At 43.2% G+C, this 19125-nt stretch overlaps 1 protein-coding gene across 1 annotated transcript; it reads right to left on the bottom strand.

Moving 5' to 3' along the window:
* Positions 1-2299: 2299 nt before the first annotated feature.
* LOC139116820 (uncharacterized) lies at positions 2300-18093 on the bottom strand. The gene is made up of 2 exons (XM_070679506.1): positions 16943-18093; positions 2300-2678 (listed from the first exon to the last, which is right to left on the bottom strand). Exons 1-2 carry the CDS (start codon positions 17969-17971, stop codon positions 2637-2639), a joined length of 1071 nt encoding a protein of 356 aa, XP_070535607.1. The 5' UTR covers positions 17972-18093; the 3' UTR covers positions 2300-2636.
* Between the last annotated feature and the right edge of the window lie 1032 nt (positions 18094-19125).

The raw sequence follows: 19125 nt of genomic DNA, 5'->3' as shown, positions 1-19125 counted from the left end.
ACCGCGTATTTTTGCGTTTTATTTTTTTCCTTATGAGAAGGAAAAAAAAAGTTTGACGCCGCGGGCCTGACGCGCGCGAGGATGAGAAACAAACTTTTTATTTATTTTTATTTTTCTTGGCCTAATAGTACCATGTAAATGTACTTTCGATAAACATAAACGAAAACAGGTACGTGGCCTTCGTTTGTTGTTGTTGAAATTATGATAAAAGGTACATCCGCTGTCTGACAAGCATCTTGTTCTAAAACATCGATGACATATCTGAAACTTCGGAAATAAGGTCGATCGCCAGGAATTTTATATAATTTTTGAACAAATATAAGAAAGAAAAGTAGAAATGAGCAATTTTAATGTACTTTATAAACTTCGTGTTGAAGACCTACAGATTATGCGAGAATAAGAAAATCCAATATTTTTGTAGGAAAAATTTAAGATGCTTCAAGAGAGTAAACACAGAATACCGACTTCAGAAATAGAGTGTAAGCATTAGATCGCCATCATCTGCATTCTGTTCATTGATACGAAAATCAGCGACTTTAAGTCATTTCTTTGCAGAAATTTCTTGAAGTCATCAGGAGTGTTCTCGTAATTACAAAGCTCCAGGTCCTGATCGATTTTTTATATTCTATTGATATTGTTACATCTATTTATGTCAACTTTTCAGTGTTATTCTTGATGTCGGACTGTGTTCTGAGAATTTGTTCTAAGGAATTATTTCTCCACTACATGAAAAGTGCTCTATCTGATGGGAATAAGTAGTGTAATGGAGGAATTCCATTACTTCCAATCTGTAGTAAAAGTTTGGCGACAATCTTAAATCAACGGGCACCTGAAAATAGAGTGATAGCTGAAGCACAAGCTAGTTTTCGAAAGGGGTATTGTACCAGAGACGATATTGTTTGCTAATCTCTAATTCAGAAACACGCATCTGTAGTTACAGACGGACGATAATCGTGTACACCATTTCATAGACTTTCCAAAGCTTTTGAGGTAGTCAAACATGATGGAATACATGAGAGAATTTTGAGTGTTGAGATCAGTGCATTACAGGCTGCTTGCGTGTAAAGGGGGACAGGCGAAGTAACTGGACAAAGTTGTACGGTAAGTCGAGTTTATTTTCTTTGTTTATTAGTGATTTATAAGCTTATTCAAGTGATGTGCAATCAGAGGGCATTATCGTTGATGGCAATCATGAATACCCTTAAAGCCATTCCTTGGGTATAAAAGACAGCTTCACTTCAGTGGCTTCATTGTTTCGAATGACGGAAACGTGGAAGCAACGCGAGCAACTGCTCCGGAAAACTGGCGTAAATCTTTTAAAGTTAGTACTTTGATGTACGCTGAAGGGCTAATAGTAGGCTGGAAGATCCGTCGCTCGAGGGCGCTCTATCCTCCAGCGACAGATCTTTCAGTCTGAGAGCGAAACTCGTGAGCGAAACTGTAACTGACTTAGATTTTGTCTGCAGAGTAAAAGTGAATCAGCTCGACGAATTTTATGTGAATCTTTCTGAATCAAAGATAATTATCTTTACAAACGGTGGGTACCTCAGAAATTATGTACAATAGGTTTTCTCTGGTAAAATAGTTTAGACAGTGAACATTAAAGCTATCCCGGGGTTGATTCTTTCCTCCAAATTGTCATGGTCACCAACAACAAAAGCTGCTATTGGTTTGAGTTTTAGTTTCGATACAAATAGCCACCAGGAAAATTAGTGCAAGGTCTGTTGCAAACATTTCCAAAATGTTTGACCCGACTGCTTTTCTCGCTACTTGTTATGGATCTGATGTAAAATCTGGGCCTTGATAGCTATGAGCATGTAGAAGTTGAGTATTGCAGTTTAACAGGTGTGAACAGCATTGTAAATACCATACTGAAGTTATCCTTGGCCAACGTAGCAGAATGCCTTTCTGTTGCTTTTATTTGAAAAAAGCACTTCTCACAGGCAGAAACGGCGAGAAATGAGAGGTACCAGATACACCATGCAAATGGCTTTGATATGATGGGGGTGGGGTGGGGGCTTCCCCATCATTTTATATGCAACAGTTTTGGGGAGGGCCATTTCATGACAGGTTGTCAGAGAAAAAGTTTCTGACCACTTGGATAAATGTGTATGATAATCCAAAACACACACAAACAAAATATGAAAGCTACATTAAAACAAATGTCAGAGGTTGACCAAAATAATACGAAAATTGACCAGAAACAAATAGCACTTGGATTTTAATCCAAAGGGGTATCAATGACATTTCAAATATATCAGTAGTGTTTATATTTAGACTTGTTCATTTCCAACTCATGATGCAGCTTCACAAATGCCTGTGTGATATGTACAGTGGTTTTAAAGTTTGGCATTGATGCCTATACACACATATACTTTCATACATACACATACACATATACAAACGTACGCACATGCACACATACATAAATACATACATAAGCTTACATACACAAACATACACTGAATTGTGAAAAAAACAATGTTATTGTTGAAAACTGAATTTTAGTCAAGACTAGAATTGGGCTTACACTCTATTGCAACATACTTTATGTTGAAAAAGAAAACTTGAGTGTTTCGCCAGAAAAAATAACAAAAATATTATTTCAACTATTCTCCCTCTGATGAGTTGCTTCTTCAAAGTTCCACTTCAGTCTTGCATTCACCATCACCAACATCCTGCAGAATAAAAAAATAATAGATAACCTGATAAACTATGGGGAGAATTTCTTATAAGTATATCATTTATTAAGAAATTCCACATATTATTTATGGACCCAACTAAAGATTATTTTAATATTATTGGTAGCATGTTTGAATCAAGGCTGTGGATAGTGTTGTCAGATATTCAGGAAATCACAGTCCTGACTTTTAGGAAACTACACTGCAAATTCTGGCACAGGGGTTAATGAATTGCAAATTAACAGATAATAAAGAATAATGCTATTAAATCTAGTTTTTTTGTATGAGCCTTTTCCCCTTGTTATCTTCTCTCACCCTATGTTTCCTTCCAGTGTGGGTCACGACTGTCCTTATATGCAGTGCGCCCTCCCTTGGTGAACTTATGGTATGGGATTTCGGCTCTGACCTCCTTACTGTTGCCGTCCTAAAAGCCTATCGTAAAGCATGCAAAAAATTTACCAAGGGAGGGTGCACTGCATACTCCGTATATGTATATTTAACACTGAACCATCATTACTCACAGGTCAAGGAAACATGGGGAAAGAGAAATACACAAAACTAGGTTTAATAGCATTATTCTTTATGTGGTTGTTGAGAGTGTACATGTACATAAGAGCAGTAAAAAGGGTTTTTTTTTGCCAAATGGAAATAAATCATTATTACCATGTGTCAAACTTTGACACTAAGCATCAAAGGTATTTCTCCATCAAAAGGTTATTTGATTGTATGCAGTGATATATGCCAAATTTTATTGACTTAAAGGCCAGGGACTTGATCCCCGGGATCAAGTTTGTTTTAGTCTATAAGAGGATTATGGAGTATTATAGCCTTTTGTTTTCCTTTAAATTGTAATCCAACAAGCGGATTTCCCTGAGAGACAATCTGACCCTGGCACAGGCCTTTAAAGCCCCTGGGTCAAAACCGTGACATACCTTCCCCTTTACAGTTACACTGAACACATCAAGAGCCTTTGGCACAGATCAGTGCACACAGCCCTTTATTAGGTGTATGTAAGACAACCCATATGACATGTCATTCAGGCTGTCTGATGTATACTCATCCTATATTATCACAAACATGGAGTTAGAAGTGAGATCTACCTCCATGATCACTACACAAGCGATTGTGGCACATTTCTCCAGCACCTAAACCGTTGTGGGGAGGTGCTTGTGAAATCAAGCACCCATAGCAGTATACATTGTTTTTGCATACTGGGGAAGAGCAGTAAATGATTTGTGGACCCAAGTAACAGTTCTGCTGTCCCTAATCTGATTACATTGATATACCAAGGGTAGCTGCGGTACAGTACTTGAGATTTTGCCGGTGGTTGTTAGTTGAAGTTTAGTTTTGCCATAAAATCCACAACCCCGGGTAAAACCTTGAGCCATGCCACTGAAGCAATAACAAGGGGAATCTGTTAAAATGACTTGGAAACCCCGTAACATTTACCTGCTTCCCTCGACAAAAATGCTGGTACAGTACATCTCAGTACTATATTCATGACATTACAGTACTGCAGGTGCTTGACTCCACAATCACTGTTGCTTGTGGTTGGTACATGACATACACCATAGACCGGCCTTATGCATCTATCATTGTATCAATGCTCTCTACAAGGGGGAGGGGCAGAGCAAAATGTATCCCGGGACAGGGGAATTTGATGGCCACAATATTTTACAATACAGCAAAATGCTAGTTTTAGTTTTGACTGATACAGAAAAGTCCTACAAATTGACGAGGATTGGAAAATCATTAAAAACAAAATACTGATTTGTGTATCATGATTTTTACCACCATTGAGGCATTAAAAAACAGATCGTATCCGAGGGTACGTACACGGATCTTCACCGGCTACCTATTAAACTACAGTAAGCTTACAGGTTGAACAACGAGCAACTGTTGTGAGGACGACCGGCGGTTTCCTTGAACAGTGCGCTCTCTCTGTTTTTAAAAGGTGATAGCTGTTTTTAATCTATCTGAAGTTAGTCTCCCCTACCTGATTCTACGGCCACCTACAACTTCAACGCAACATGAGGCAGATTTTTCGGACGCTAAGTTACGGGCGAGTTAGTTACGGGCGACTCCATGGGCCAGCTGATGGGAGATCGCCCTCTACAGGTAGCATCGAAAAATCTTTTGCAACGCCCTAGGACGCCCTCTGCCAAAATATAGATGAAACCTTCGTTTCTTTTACCAAGTTGGGCAAAAAACAAGTCCCTGGGGGAGGGAAGGGGGTGTTGTGAACGAACGCTGCCTAGTGCAGACCCGGTAAGGGAGGGGAGGACCGGATCCTAAGCGCCACACACTCTATAGAGGCTCACCTCAGTCTAAGACCTACCAGTGAGTTATTTCCAAAGAGATAACGGGTCAACCCCTGCCCCTGGCTTTTAAATGCCCTTGGAGCTCCCAGGTTAGTACAACGTACTTCCACATTTACCTAATGAATTTTGTGCCTTTTTATGGATCACTCCTAATTCACAAACTTTACAAACGGTGAGAATATTAAAAGGAAAACTGGAATAACGAGCCAAGTAGATGTCGATTGAAGGTAAAGTTTGTCAGGTCGTCTTTTATCGAAACAAATAAGAGTATCATGTCAAAATCTCTTCAATAAAAGAACATTTTACGCTTTCTCGCGAAATTTGTCATAAACATGTCAACACGTACTATGATCGTCATCAGTAATTTATTGATATGTAAATGTAATATGCAAATGTTATTCACATATTATTATTATGTAAATAAACAAAAGACATGGTATGCAAATTCACAGTAACCATCAACACGTGCTTTCACACCTATTGCTCACAGTGAATAACAATGGCTCGTTGATCTAAGAGAACACTATTTCAGCAAGCCATGAAGTTCATAATATCACAGATATATACTTGTTGTGCTTAGTATTAATTTCATTAACTTCGTTAACTTCTCTGCGAGGTGAGTAGGTATCGCAGCCTGCGTTTTTAATCTGTTTGAAATATTATTTAATCCTGAAAGGTTAATTAGGGTATGGACAGATTCAACAAGGGGGAGAGCTGGTGAAAAAAATTGTCACAAAATGCGAACCCCGCCCTTTTTCGTGATCAAAACGATCACTTCCTCTTATAAGGGTTACAGCATAGTCCCTTTAGTTAACGACTATAATGAAACTCTGATTGAAAGAAAATTTGTAAAACCCTGGGGTCATAGAAATGTGAAATAATGAGTGCAACTTGCGCGTTGATGGGGTTGCCAGCACGACCAGGTTAATGAATGCAGACTTGCCGCATTTGTGTTCAAGTTTCTTCATAACATTTTCCCAAACGATGAAAAGTTGTACAAGTGGGAAAAGGTAGCATTGTTAAAACACAGAAAAACATGTTCTGGGATTGTGCCAGACGCAAGCATTTTTGTGAGAAAGTAATTGAACCGATTCATGATAAGAGACAGATAAAATTGCTTTTTTTAATGACGTACTCACAGAGAAAACGATGTCAAGCAAACACGTTCTTGTTATTCTGTGCAATACATAAAATGGCTGATTTGCCAAAGCAGGAATATTGATATCTTTAAAACTTTGTGGATTTTTGTTGTTTTTAAAGAAAAGTCGATGGGTAGAGTAAGAATTGAAGATAACATGAACAGCGGATCTGCGAGAAACAAATGGTATTGTTTCCTAGAGATGTTCAACTAAACGTTATTTTGACTGTCAAACGTGTACAACTTCATTTTTGTTCGCTCGGTTGTATTATGTATTACTGTACAATAGAGGAATGAAAAAAGAAAGAGAAAAAACAAAAACACAACAAACCAAAACACAAACAAAAAGCTACGCTACTTGCATGTTGAATGTGATGCAAATGTTATTGAAGGCTGGTGCGTTTCAAGAGCTGGAATCATGATAAACATGACCTTCCTCGAACGCTTGCAAAATACCAAAAAAATGCTGACCTTTCTCTTTGATCAACCACAAGCTATCCTACCCTATCTCAAATAATATGCCTTTCACAGGGGTTGTTTGCAATGATGTCATTGATTTCTCATTAATATGCAAAAATAAATAATAGTCGCAAAATCATTTTTTTTCCAACTATAATAACGCATGCAGGAATGGTTAAAAGATCTTAGTCAACTAAAGAGGCGACTCTCTATGTTACGATTCAGACATAACCCGCAACAACAGCCACACATGAAATACCGACAAACTTTGTCTTAATTTCTGGAAGAAAGGAATATATAGCTCGCATGAAATTATATTTAGTAACAGACCCATTAATCATTAACAACCCTATAGAGAGCCTGGTAATCGTTCCACATTCCAAAAGGAAATGCCAAATTTTCAATAATTTGCATTGTTACCACAGTTTTTACATAACGTGCATGTTATGCTTTTAAGGTAGTATGCACCTCGAAAGTGAAAGACTTACACTTTTGCTCAAACTTTCATCCAGGAATCTTTAAACCATTCACTTTCAAAATTGGGGGTTATCATGGTACTAGAGGAACAAATTACCCAAGATTTACCGATTTTTGAAATTCAAAATGGCCGCCATCCATGTGTTTACTCTATGGAGAGAAAGAAAATTTTCGATTTTCAAAAATCTAAGACGGTGAAATTTTTTTCGTTCTGAAAGGGCTGTAAAATGAGCCCCTACAAGTGGGAGATCAGAAAAGAATTGGGAAATTTGGAGAGTCCAAATATCTGTTTTAAATAAAGAAATGTCGCAAAACGAAATAAGTTTAATTGTATCAAACTGTGTTACATGAACGTATATGGACGATGATGATGATGATGATGATGATGACGATGACGACGACGATGATGATGATGATGATGATGATGATTGTGATTGCAGTGGTAACGATGGTGGTGTTGATGACTGCGGTTGTGATGAAGATGAGAGAAATGAGAAAGCGGAGGAGGGGGACCAAAAGGAGGAGGAGAAAGAGGAGGGGCAGAAAGAGGATGGTGATGATGAACAAGATGTTGATGACTGTGGCAGCAGAAGTGATGGCGTCGGTGATGTTTGTGATGGTGTAAAGTTTGGCACTCTCTGGGGGAGGGAAATAGAGTTTTCCATTTCCGAAAACTGAAGATGGTGAAAATGTTCCGTACTGCAAGAGCTTTAATGGACTGAACTCCCACAAGCAGTAGATCACAAAAGAACAGTTACTGTAAAAGTGTGAGAGTCTAAATATCTGTATCTGAAGCACACTGTACATTAATTGCACAATATGACAGAGAGAAATCTGTTTCCACAACTATCTGTTAAGTATAATTTGATGGTATGAATAACGGATCTTTTACGACGAACGAATGTGTCGAATTTTATGCTTTCACAATCATTGTTATACTTATTAAATGTACTGCAATTGAATGGTTGTCTAGGGCGTCGAATAGAAGAAAGAATATTCATCATGGACTGAGAAATGTCTCGGAATTCCTATTACTTGAACAGCTTAGTATTTTGTAATTTTATTTTCTGTGATACCTTTTTGTCATATCTCACTAAATCAATTTTAAATCAATGGTTTCCTTCAAAGCGCTGTGGAACGTCACTGTTATAACATTTCCATCTTTTCTGATACCGAATTCTTTTCTGATACCGAATTCTTTTCTGATACCGAATTCTTTTCTGATACCGAATTCTTTTCTGATACCGAATTCTCTGTTGTACTTTGCTTGCTGTGCACGATTGTTTAAAAAATATCACGCTTTTTAATGAGTTTGAAATATATCGCAAAATATCGAATAGTCTTCAAAAAAGTGAAAGCGTCATTGCGAAAAATTGAAACTTTTAAGTCTGAAACTTGTAAGTTTTAGTTTTACATCTAGCTATGAACTTCCGAGCTTCTTAAATTTTTATGGTAAATATCAATTTCCAAATCGGGAGAACGTTCAATGTACATTGTCAAATTGGAAGTTATAAGTAATAAAAACATTATTAATTGTCAACGTAATTCTTTGTGTTAAATCGAGGAAGAAAGCATGACAGTCATTAAACATTTAGGTTGACTTCAAAAGTTTGGAGAAATGTCTAAGGAGCGAAGGTGTGAAACGTGCAATTAAACTGAATGCATTTCACTGACAGTCTGAAGAGGGATCATAATTTTTAATGTTTCAATGTAATTGTGCAATGATACAGCGTTTATGGTGCGAGGAGGGGTGCGTTTACCTCTCTTTCGACGGTTTTGCGCAAAATCGCAGTAAATGCCAAAGTTGCACAAAGGCAACCATAAATGAATGATACTTGATCGCTGTTCTCCAGGTTCGAGTGGTTCAGAATTCCAACAACCTGGTTAACTTTAAATTGTAATTTATCGCGTTTGGAAGAATCAAATCATAATATCATCTTTGGTTTTCGCATTTCCAAACTTTCGTTTAGAGGAGGTTCAAGTTCAAACGTGGCGGGTTTGATTTGTCAGGTAGATGTTGTTAGTATCATTGGTTCCCGGCGCGACCACGAATCATTTCATAAACAGACATTAAACAGACGATCCGCCGCTCGAGAGCGCCCCAACGCCCACCTCTCTAGGGAACGCCCTCTTGTGACGCATCTTGACTCCTAATCATGCTAATAAACAGTGGGTCTTCTCTGTACTCCCATTCTGATAAATGAACTACGTTCCAGGGGCAGCTTTAGTCAAGCACCAGCCTGCACTTACCGTGTCGGTTCACTGCTACCGACAGTGGGTAAACAATATGCGGTTTGGACAGAGATTTCGAAATACAGCCTTTGGCAATCAGCTTACTTAGGTACCGTTCAGTTTTTACGGCCGGGGGGGGGGCGGCAAAATCCAGGGGGGGGGTCATCAAAATTTTGGAATCCGCAAAGGGGGGGTCATCGCTTTTTCACTGGTAGGAAAGGGGGGGTCACCACATTTTCAAAAAATAATACCAACAATAAAGTTCACTTTATGCCATTGCCATGATCGACCCTCTTTACCGGCGGGCCGCCTTCGGCGGCCCACTACAATAAATATACATTATGTATTACCCATGACCCTCTTAACGGGCAGACGCCTTTGGCGGCCCACTCCAATTAGGTTTACTTCATGTAATGTCCATGATCGACCCTCTTTACCGGCGGGCCGCCTACGGCGGCCCACTCCAATAAATTGACTTTATGTAATACCCCACGGCAATCTTAATGGCTGTGTGCCTTCAGCGGCCCTGTCCAGAAAAATCTACTTTATGCAATAGCCATGATCGACCCTCTTTACCGGCGGGCCACCTTTGGTGGCCCACTAGAATAAAGTTGACTTTACGTAATGGCCCATGACCTTCTTAACCGGAGGGCAGACAGTCAATGTAGCCGACAATGAGATGCTAATGATATGCAGAATGTACAAGTTTCAGGTTTTGTCGACCAACTTCCCCCTCTTGGGTACAACTTCAAACTCTGAAATACCAAGTCGGTGGCTATCGTCTGTTACATAATTCAATAGCAAACTTGTGGAAGTTTCCAAGTTCGTGGGACCCTCTGCCAACTTGCCAACTTACTTGCCAACTTTCAATGGGGAAGTTGGCGGGGGCCTCTGCCAACTTGCCAACTTACTTACTTGCCAACTTTAGGCCTAATGGGTGGAAGTTGGCGGGGGCCTCTGCCAACTTGCCAACTTACTTGCCAACTTTCAATGGGGAAGTTGGCGGAGGCCTCTGCCAACTTCCACCCATGAAAGTTGGCAAGTAAGTAAGTTGGCAAGTTGGCACAGGCTTCCGCCAATATCCGTCCATGAAAGTTGGCAAGTAAGTTGGCAAGCTGGCAGAGGCCCCCGCCAACTTCCACCCATGAAAGTTGGCAAGTAAGTAAGTTGGCAAGTTGGCAGAGGCCCCCGCCAACTTCCCGTTATGAAAGTTGGCAAGTAAGTTGGCAAGTTGGCACAGGCCTCCGCCAACTTCCACCCATGAAAGTTGGCAAGTAAGTAAGTTGGCAAGTTGGCAGAGGCCCCCGCCAACTTCCACCCATGAAAGTTGGCAAGTAAGTAAGTTGGCAAGTTGGCACAGGCCCCAGCCAACTTCCACCCATTAAAGTTGGCAAGTAAGTTAGCAAGTTGGCAGAGGCCCCCGCCAACTTCCACCAATGAAAGTTGGCAAGTAAGTAAGTGGCAAGTTGGCAGAGGCCCCCGCCAACTTCCACCCATGAAAGTTGGCAAGTAAGTTGGCAAGTTGGCACAGGCCCCCGCCAACTTCCGGCAGACAGTCCATGTAGCCGACAATGAGATGCTAATGATATGCAGAATGTACAAGTTTCAGGTTTCGTCGACCAACTTCCCCCTCTTGGGTACAACTCCAAACTCTGAAATACCAAGTTGGTGGCTATTGTCTGTTACATAATTCAATAGCAAACTTGTGGAAGTTTCCAACGTGGGACACTCTGCCAGCTTGCCAACTTACTTGCCAACTTTCAATGGGGAAGTTGGCGGGGGCCTCTGCCAACTTGCTTACTTGCCAACTTCATGCGTGGAAGTTGGTGGCGCCCTTTTGCCAAGTTGTGGAAGTTAGCAAGTTCGTGGGACCCTCTGCCAACTTGCCAACTTACTTGCCAACTTTCAATGGGGAAGTTGGCGGGGGCCTCTGCCAACTTGCCAACTTACTTACTTGCCAACTTTCATGGGCCGAAGTTGGCGATGGGCTCTGCCAACTTGCCAACTTACTTGCTAACTTTCAATGGGGAAGTTGGCAGAGGCCTCTGCAAACTTCCACCCATTAAAGTTGGCAAGTAAGTAAGTTGGCAAGTTGGCACAGGCTTCCGCTAACTTCCATCCATGAAAGTTGGCAAGTAAGTTGGCAAGCTTGCACAGGCCTCCACCAACTTCCACCCATGAAAGTTGGCAAGAAAGTAAGTTGGCAAGTTGGCAGAGGCCCCCGCCAACTTCCACCCATGAAAGTTGTCAAGTAAGTTGGCAAGTTGGCAGAGGCCCCCGCCAACTTCCACCCATGAAAGTTGGCAAGAAAGTAAGTTGGCAAGTTGGCAGAGGCCCCCGCCAACTTCCACCCATGAAAGTTGTCAAGTAAGTTGGCAAGTTGGCAGAGGCCCCCGCCAACTTCCACCCATGAAAGTTGGCAAGTAAGTAAGTTGGCAAGTTGGCAGAGGCCCCCGCCAACTTCCCTGTATGAAAGTTGTCAAGTAAGTTGGCAAGTTGGCACAGGCCTCTGCCAACTTCCACCCATGAAAATTGGCAAGTAAGTTGGCAAGTTGGCAGAGGCCCCGCCAACTTCCACCCATGAAAGTTGGCAAGTAAGTAAGTTGGCAAGTTGGCAGAGGCCCCCGCCAACTTCCACCCATTAAAGTTGGCAAGTAAGTTGGCAAGTTGGCAGAGGCCCCCGCCAACTTCCACCCATGAAAGTTGGCAAGTAAGTAAGTTGGCAAGTTGGCAGAGGCCCCCGCCAACTTCCACCCATGAAAGTTGTCAAGTAAGTTGGCAAGTTGGCAGAGGCCCCCGCCAACTTCCACCCATGAGAGTTGGCAAGTAAGTAAGTTGGCAAGTTGGCAGAGGTCCCCGCAACTTAGACCCATGAAAGTTGGCAAGTAAGTAAGTTGGTAAGTTGGCACAGGCCCCCCGCCAAAATTCCACCCATGAAAGTTGGCAAGTAAGTTGGCAAGTTGGCACAGGCTTCCGCCAAGTTCCACCCATGAAAGTTGGCAAGTAAGTAAGTTGGCAAGTTGGCACAGGCCCCGCCAACTTCCCTGAATGAAAGTTGTCAAGTAAGTTGGCAAGTTGGCAGAGGCCCCCGCCAACTTCCACCCATGAAAGTTGGCAAGTAAGTAAGTTGGCAAGTTGGCAGAGGCCCCCGCCAACTTCCACCCATGAAAGTTGGCAAGTAAGTAAGTTGGCAAGTTGGCACAGGCCCCCGCCAACTTCCACCCATTAAAGTTGGCAAGTAAGTTAGCAAGTTGGCAGAGGCCCCCGCCAACTTCCACCAATGAAAGTTGGCAAGTAAGTAAGTTGGCAAGTTGGCAGAGGCCCCCGCCAACTTCCACCCATGAAAGTTGGCAAGTAAGTTGGCAAGTTGGCACAGGCCCCCGCCAACTTCCGGCAGACAGTCCATGTAGCCGACAATGAGATGCTAATGATATGCAGAATGTACAAGTTTCAGGTTTCGTCGACCAACTTCCCCCTCTTGGGTACAACTCCAAACTCTGAAATACCAAGTCGGTGGCTATTGTCTGTTACATAATTCAATAGCAAACTTGTGGAAGTTTCCAACGTGGGACACTCTGCCAGCTTGCCAACTTACTTGCCAACTTTCAATGGGGAAGTTGGCGGGGGCCTCTGCCAACTTGCTTACTTGCCAACTTCATGCGTGGAAGTTGGTGGCGCCCTTTTGCCAAGTTGTGGAAGTTAGCAAGTTCGTGGGACCCTCTGCCAACTTGCCAACTTACTTGCCAACTTTCAATGGGGAAGTTGGCGGGGGCCTCTGCCAACTTGCAAACTTACTTACTTGCGAACTTTCATGGGCCGAAGTTGGCGATGGGCTCTGCCAACTTGCCAACTTACTTGCTAACTTTCGATGGGGAAGTTGGCAGAGGCCTCTGCAAACTTCCACCCATTAAAGTTGGCAAGTAAGTAAGTTGGCAAGTTGGCACAGGCTTCCGCTAACTTCCATCCATGAAAGTTGGCAAGTAAGTTGGCAAGCTTGCACAGGCCTCCACCAACTTCCACCCATGAAAGTTGGCAAGAAAGTAAGTTGGCAAGTTGGCAGAGGCCCCCGCCAACTTCCACCCATGAAAGTTGTCAAGTAAGTTGGCAAGTTGGCAGAGGCCCCCGCCAACTTCCACCCATGAAAGTTGGCAAGAAAGTAAGTTGGCAAGTTGGCAGAGGCCCGCGCCAACTTCCACCCATGAAAGTTGTCAAGTAAGTTGGCAAGTTGGCAGAGGCCCCCGCAAACTTCCACCCATGAAAGTTGGCAAGTAAGTAAGTTGGCAAGTTGGCAGAGGCCCCCGCCAACTTCCCAGTATGAAAGTTGGCAAGTAAGTTGGCAAGTTGGAACAGGCCTCTGCCAACTTCCACCCATGAAAGTTGGCAAGTCAGTAAGTTGGCAAGTTGGCAGAGGCCCCTGCCAACTTCCATCCATTAAAGTTGGCAAGTAAGTAAGTTGGCAAGTTGGCACAGGCCCCCGCCAACTTCCACCCATTAAAGTTGGCAAGTAAGTGAGCAAGTTGGGAGAGGCCCCCGCCAACTTCCACCCATGAAAGTTGGCAAGAAAGTAAGTTGGCAAGTTGGCAGAGGCCCCCGCCAACTTCCACCCATGAAAGTTGTCAAGTAAGTTGGCAAGTTGGCAGAGGCCCCCGCAAACTTCCACCCATGAAAGTTTGCAAGTAAGTAAGTTGGCAAGTTGGCAGAGGCCCCCGCCAACTTCCCAGTATGAAAGTTGGCAAGTAAGTTGGCAAGTTGGCACAGGCCTCCGCCAACTTCCACCCATGAAAGTTGGCAAGTAAGTTAGTTGGTAAGTTGGCAGAGGCCCCCGCCAACTTCCACCCATTAAAGTTGGCAAGTAAGTTAGAAAGTTGGCAGAGGCCCCCGCCAACTTCCACCCATGAAAGTTGGCAAGTAAGTAAGTTGGCAAGTTGGCAGAGGCCCCCGCCAACTTCCCTGTATGAAAGTTGGCAAGTAAGTTGGCAAGTTGCCACAGGCCCCTGCCAACTTCCAACCATGAGAGTTGGCAAGTAAGTAAGTTGGCAAGTTGGCAGAGGTCCCCGCCAACTTAGACCCATGAAAGTTGGCAAGTAAGTAAGTTGGTAAGTTGGCACAGGCCCCCCGCCAAAATTCCACCCATAAAAGTTGGCAAGTAAGTTGGCAAGTTGGCACAGGCTTCCGCCAAGTTCCACCCATGAAAGTTGGCAAGTAAGTAAGTTGGCAAGTTGGCACAGGCTCCACCAACTTCCCTGAATGAAAGTTGTCAAGTAAGTTGGCAAGTTGGCAGAGGCCCCCGCCAACTTCCACCCATGAAAGTTGGCAAGTAAGTAAGTTGGCAAGTTGGCAGAGGCCCCCGCAAACTTCCACCCATGAAAGTTGGCAAGTAAGTAAGTTGGCAAGTTGGCACAGGCCCCGCCAACTTCCCTGAATGAAAGTTGTCAAGTAAGTTGGCAAGTTGGCAGCGGCCCCCGCCAACTTCCACCCATGAAAGTTGTCAAGTAAGTTGGCAAGTTGGCAGAGGCCCCCGCCAACTTCCACCCATGAAAGTTGGCAAGTAAGTAAGTTGGCAAGTGGGCACAGGCCCCCGCCAACTTCCACCCATGAAAGATGGCAAGTAAGTTAGCAAGTTGGCAGAGGCCCCCGCCAACTTCCACCCATTAAAGTTGGCAAGTAAGTAAGTTGGCAAGTTTGCAGAGGCCCCCGCCAACTTCCCTGTATGAAAGTTGGTAAGTAAGTTGGCAAGTTGGCAGAGGCCCCCGCCAACTTCCACCCATGAAAGTTGGCAAGTCAGTAAGTTGGCAAGTTGGCAGAGGCCCCCGCCAACTTCCACCCATGAAAGTTGGCAAGTGAGTAAGTTGGCAAGTTGGCACAGGCCCCGCCAACTTCCCTGAATGAAAGTTGTCAAGTAAGTTGGCAAGTTGGCAGAGGCCCCCCGCAAACTTCCACCCATGAAAGTTGGCAAGTAAGTAAGTTGGCAAGTTGGCACAGGCCCCTGCCAACTTCCACCCATGAAAGATGGCAAGTAAGTTGGCAAGTTGGCAGAGGCCCCCGCCAGCCTCCACCTATTAAAGTTGGCAAGTAAGTAAGTTGGCAAGTTGGCAGAGGCCCCCGCCAACTTCCCTGTATGAAAGTTGGCAAGTAAGTTGGCAAGTTGGCAGAGGCCCCCGCCAACTTCCACCCATGAAAGTTGGCAAGTAAGTAAGTTGGCAAGTTGGCAGAGGCCCCTGCCAACTTCCCTGAATGACAGTTGACAAGTAAGTTGGCAAGTTGGCACAGGCCTCTGCCAACTTCCACCCATGAAAGTTGGCAAGTAAGTAAGTTGGCAAGTTGGCACAGGCCCCCGCCAACTTCCACCCATGAAAGATGGCAAGTAAGTTGGCAAGTTGGCAGAGGCTCCCGCCAACTTCCACCCATTAAAGTTGGCAAGTAAGTAAGTTGGCAAGTTGGCAGAGGCCCCCGCCAACTTCCCTGTATGAAAGTTGGCAAGTAAGTTGGCAAGTTGGCAGAGGCCCCCGCCAAGTTCCACCCATGAAAGTTGGCAAGTAAGTTGGCAAGTTGGAACAGGCCCCAGCCATCTTCCCTGTATGAAAGTTGGCAAGTAAGTTGGCAAGTTGGCACAGGCCCCCGCCAACTTCCACCCATTAAAGTTGGCAAGTAAGTTAGTTGGCAAGTTGGCAGAGGTCCCCGCCAACTTCCACCCCTGAAAGTTGGCAAGTAAGTTGCCAAGTTGGTGGGGGCCTGTGCCAACTTAGACTCATGAAAATTGGCAAGTATTAAGTAAGTTGGCAAGCTGTAAGGGGGCCTCACCAACTTTCCAGTTGTCAAGTAAGTTGCCAAGAGGGCAGAGGCCCGTGTCACCTATTATTGTCTTCTCATTTACATATTTTTCGTGTAACCCCATGTTCGTGTCGGCTACATAGACTATCTGCCAACCGGAGGGCTGCCTTTGGCGAACCACTCCAATATAAAGTTCACTTTATACAATGTCCATGGACATGAGTTGTCTATGGAAATGAAGTTAAAAATTGCCTTACAGTCGTCCTAATTAACAGACGTTTCAATGGATGTGGCTGAGAAGTTTGTGCACTGGCATCTCTGCTACACGAATAAAGTGCGCCGCGTACCGGAGTTCAAATCCAAACCATGCGGGTAAATTTGACATATGGGTTTTAGTTATTTTTAAGCTGGGGGGGGTCATCAATTTTTTTCGTCTGACAAAGGGGGGGTCATCTTTTTTTCACGAAAAATGCAGGGGGGGTCTATATTTTTTTGAACACCGGCGACAAGATTTTGCCGCCCCCCCCCCAGCCGTAAAAACTGAACGCTCCCTTATTTCTGCTGATACAAAAGCGCTATGTTTAATAGCTGATGCATTAACGGTGGTACTTAGCCGGGATCGATTACCTCAAGAACAAAACTACTCGCACCTGCTGCAACCCACATATCTCGGTCTGCCCAGTCGCCCTCTTGGACTAATTAGCTCTGAGCCGTTCCTTTTTGAAGGACTATCTGTCTGCAAAACACATTTTCCCGGTGTATCTTCACCCGTCGAATCAGATCGACAACAACATTTATATAATCTCTTCCCATCCAGGGCATATCTCACCAAAACAAACATTTGCACATCGCATACTACTTACTGTCAATAGGTCATTCTTTTCAGACCCCGTGTCTGTTGTTGTAGCTGCATATGCATCCGGACCTTCGATGTCGGTCCCTATAAACTTGCATTCCAATGTTACACCGTCATCTTCCCAAATAACCACGTCGTTGCATTCAATGCATACACTGCTTTCCCGCTCAAATATGCATGATAAGGTGATATTCTCACTAATATCACCATTCGAGTTTTGATTTACATTCTCATTAAAATAATAATAACCGGTACTTCTCTTTTGCGCTGATCCTGCTTCAGCCGCAGGTTTGCTTCGACATTCGTATCTCCAATGACCGACTTCACCGCATCCATAGCAAACACCCGATTTTTTCGTAATGTGTCGTCCTTTATCGCCTGTCTCATCAGTACCTCTGCTTGCACTGCCGAGGCGGTGGTCCTTATAGGCCCTGGCTTTGCCACGTCGCTGTTCCTTCAGCTTTTGTCCAGCCCGGTATTCTGCCTTTCGTATTTTCTTGTCATCTTCATCATCTGAAGCCAGCTCGTGGGCGACATACTCATCTACAGTTTTCCAGCCGTTCTTGGACATGTCTGCTAGCTTGATCAGTTTTTGTCTATTTTTGATCATCGTAATACCTTCCACAAGTTTATCTTTGGCCTGGATGTATTTGGAGCCCTCTATTGCTTTAACTGCGCTTTCCATGTGGTCCATTACTTGATCGTTATGCTTGTACTGCAATTCATTGCCTTTCTTTCTGAATGATGGCTTTTCCATCCACTTCATCGCCCATATTGCTTCTATCTGGTTTGAAGAGTTGGCCGCTTGTGCTTCCTGGAGTTGATTTGCCATCGCGGAAACCCTCGATGTTACCAGCTTGTCCAAATCTCGCAGCAGTTGACTCGACACTCTTTCCATCGAGTCGGCAATTCTTTTGTTCAATTCTTCCTCGGGAAGAGCCATGATTGTCCTTGTCGCCGTGCTTGATTGCGATGTCGGTGGCGTCGATGTATTGTCACCTGTTGTATCAATATTCTGTGTATTGCGAGTTGCCATCACTGAGGATAGTTATGAGCACGAAAAATGAATCGGATTTTGATGATAACTTGGACGAACCCGTCTGTAGGCTGCGTTGAAGCGTCTGGCTAGACTGAATATCTACTTCCTAACTTCCCGCTAACAGCTTCGTAGCCCCGCCCACACATTGTTTATCAATGCCACGTGCCAAATTCACGTAACGCGAAGACATCAATTTCTCTCTATACTATCGAACCGCGAGAAATGATATCTCTTCTCGTACTCACCGTGTCGCATTACTTTTTCATACATATTTGAAGTCTTTTGGACTCTTTTCGCCGGCAAATTCAAGAAAATGTCAGACATGATGAGTCATAATGGTTACCCTTTCCAGTCGTTCTAAGCCAAATGATCACGTGACCTGTGCAACCTATTATTGGCCCGGATATGTGACATTACAGAAGGATATCAAGTAGGCCCTATATCATATGAACTGTGTTAAAAACATCAAAATAAAGTCAATAAGTGTGTAATTTTGTTTAAATATTTCCTATTTGATGAATGATCACTATTTTGGAATTATGAAATAAACAAATGCATCTATGAACGAACAAATAAATATTAATGATGTTAGTGACACTGTGTTCTCATTAGATCACAAATGATGGAAATTTTTCAAAACTGTAGGACAAGTTGTGCCAGAGATAGTTTGACCAAAATAAAAATAAAAATACTACAAATTACACATCTGCAAATTTCATCTATATTAGCACAAATGAGCCGGGATTAGGCGAGTCATGATGGTGAGGAACCAGCATTACCAAAATGGAAAATCATTTTCTCAAAAAACATTTGCCAAAACGTTTACACGTGCAAATTTCACGGTAATTTCTTCATATCTGTATGAAATCATCCCCAAGCACTTATTGAACAAAATATGAAAACCATAAACTTGTTTTGACCACACATAAGAAAATTGCGCCCCTTCAAAATACACATGGGTAAATGTGTCATCATTTTCATTCTTCGAGGGCCAACGTCAATTTTTCTCCCCTTTACAAAATATACCCAGGTCAATTTTTCTGAGATTTTTCTCAAAACTTTGATAAAAAACTGTAGCCAATGAAATATGATGTCCGTTGGGTCCAAAATTATCAAAACACTTCAGAAAAATTCATGAAAATTGGTAAAAT

This window comes from Ptychodera flava, chromosome 18 (genome assembly GCF_041260155.1).
Source record: "Ptychodera flava strain L36383 chromosome 18, AS_Pfla_20210202, whole genome shotgun sequence".
Classification (NCBI taxonomy): domain Eukaryota; kingdom Metazoa; phylum Hemichordata; class Enteropneusta; family Ptychoderidae; genus Ptychodera; species Ptychodera flava.
This window is presented reverse-complemented; position numbering and strand designations above follow the sequence as displayed.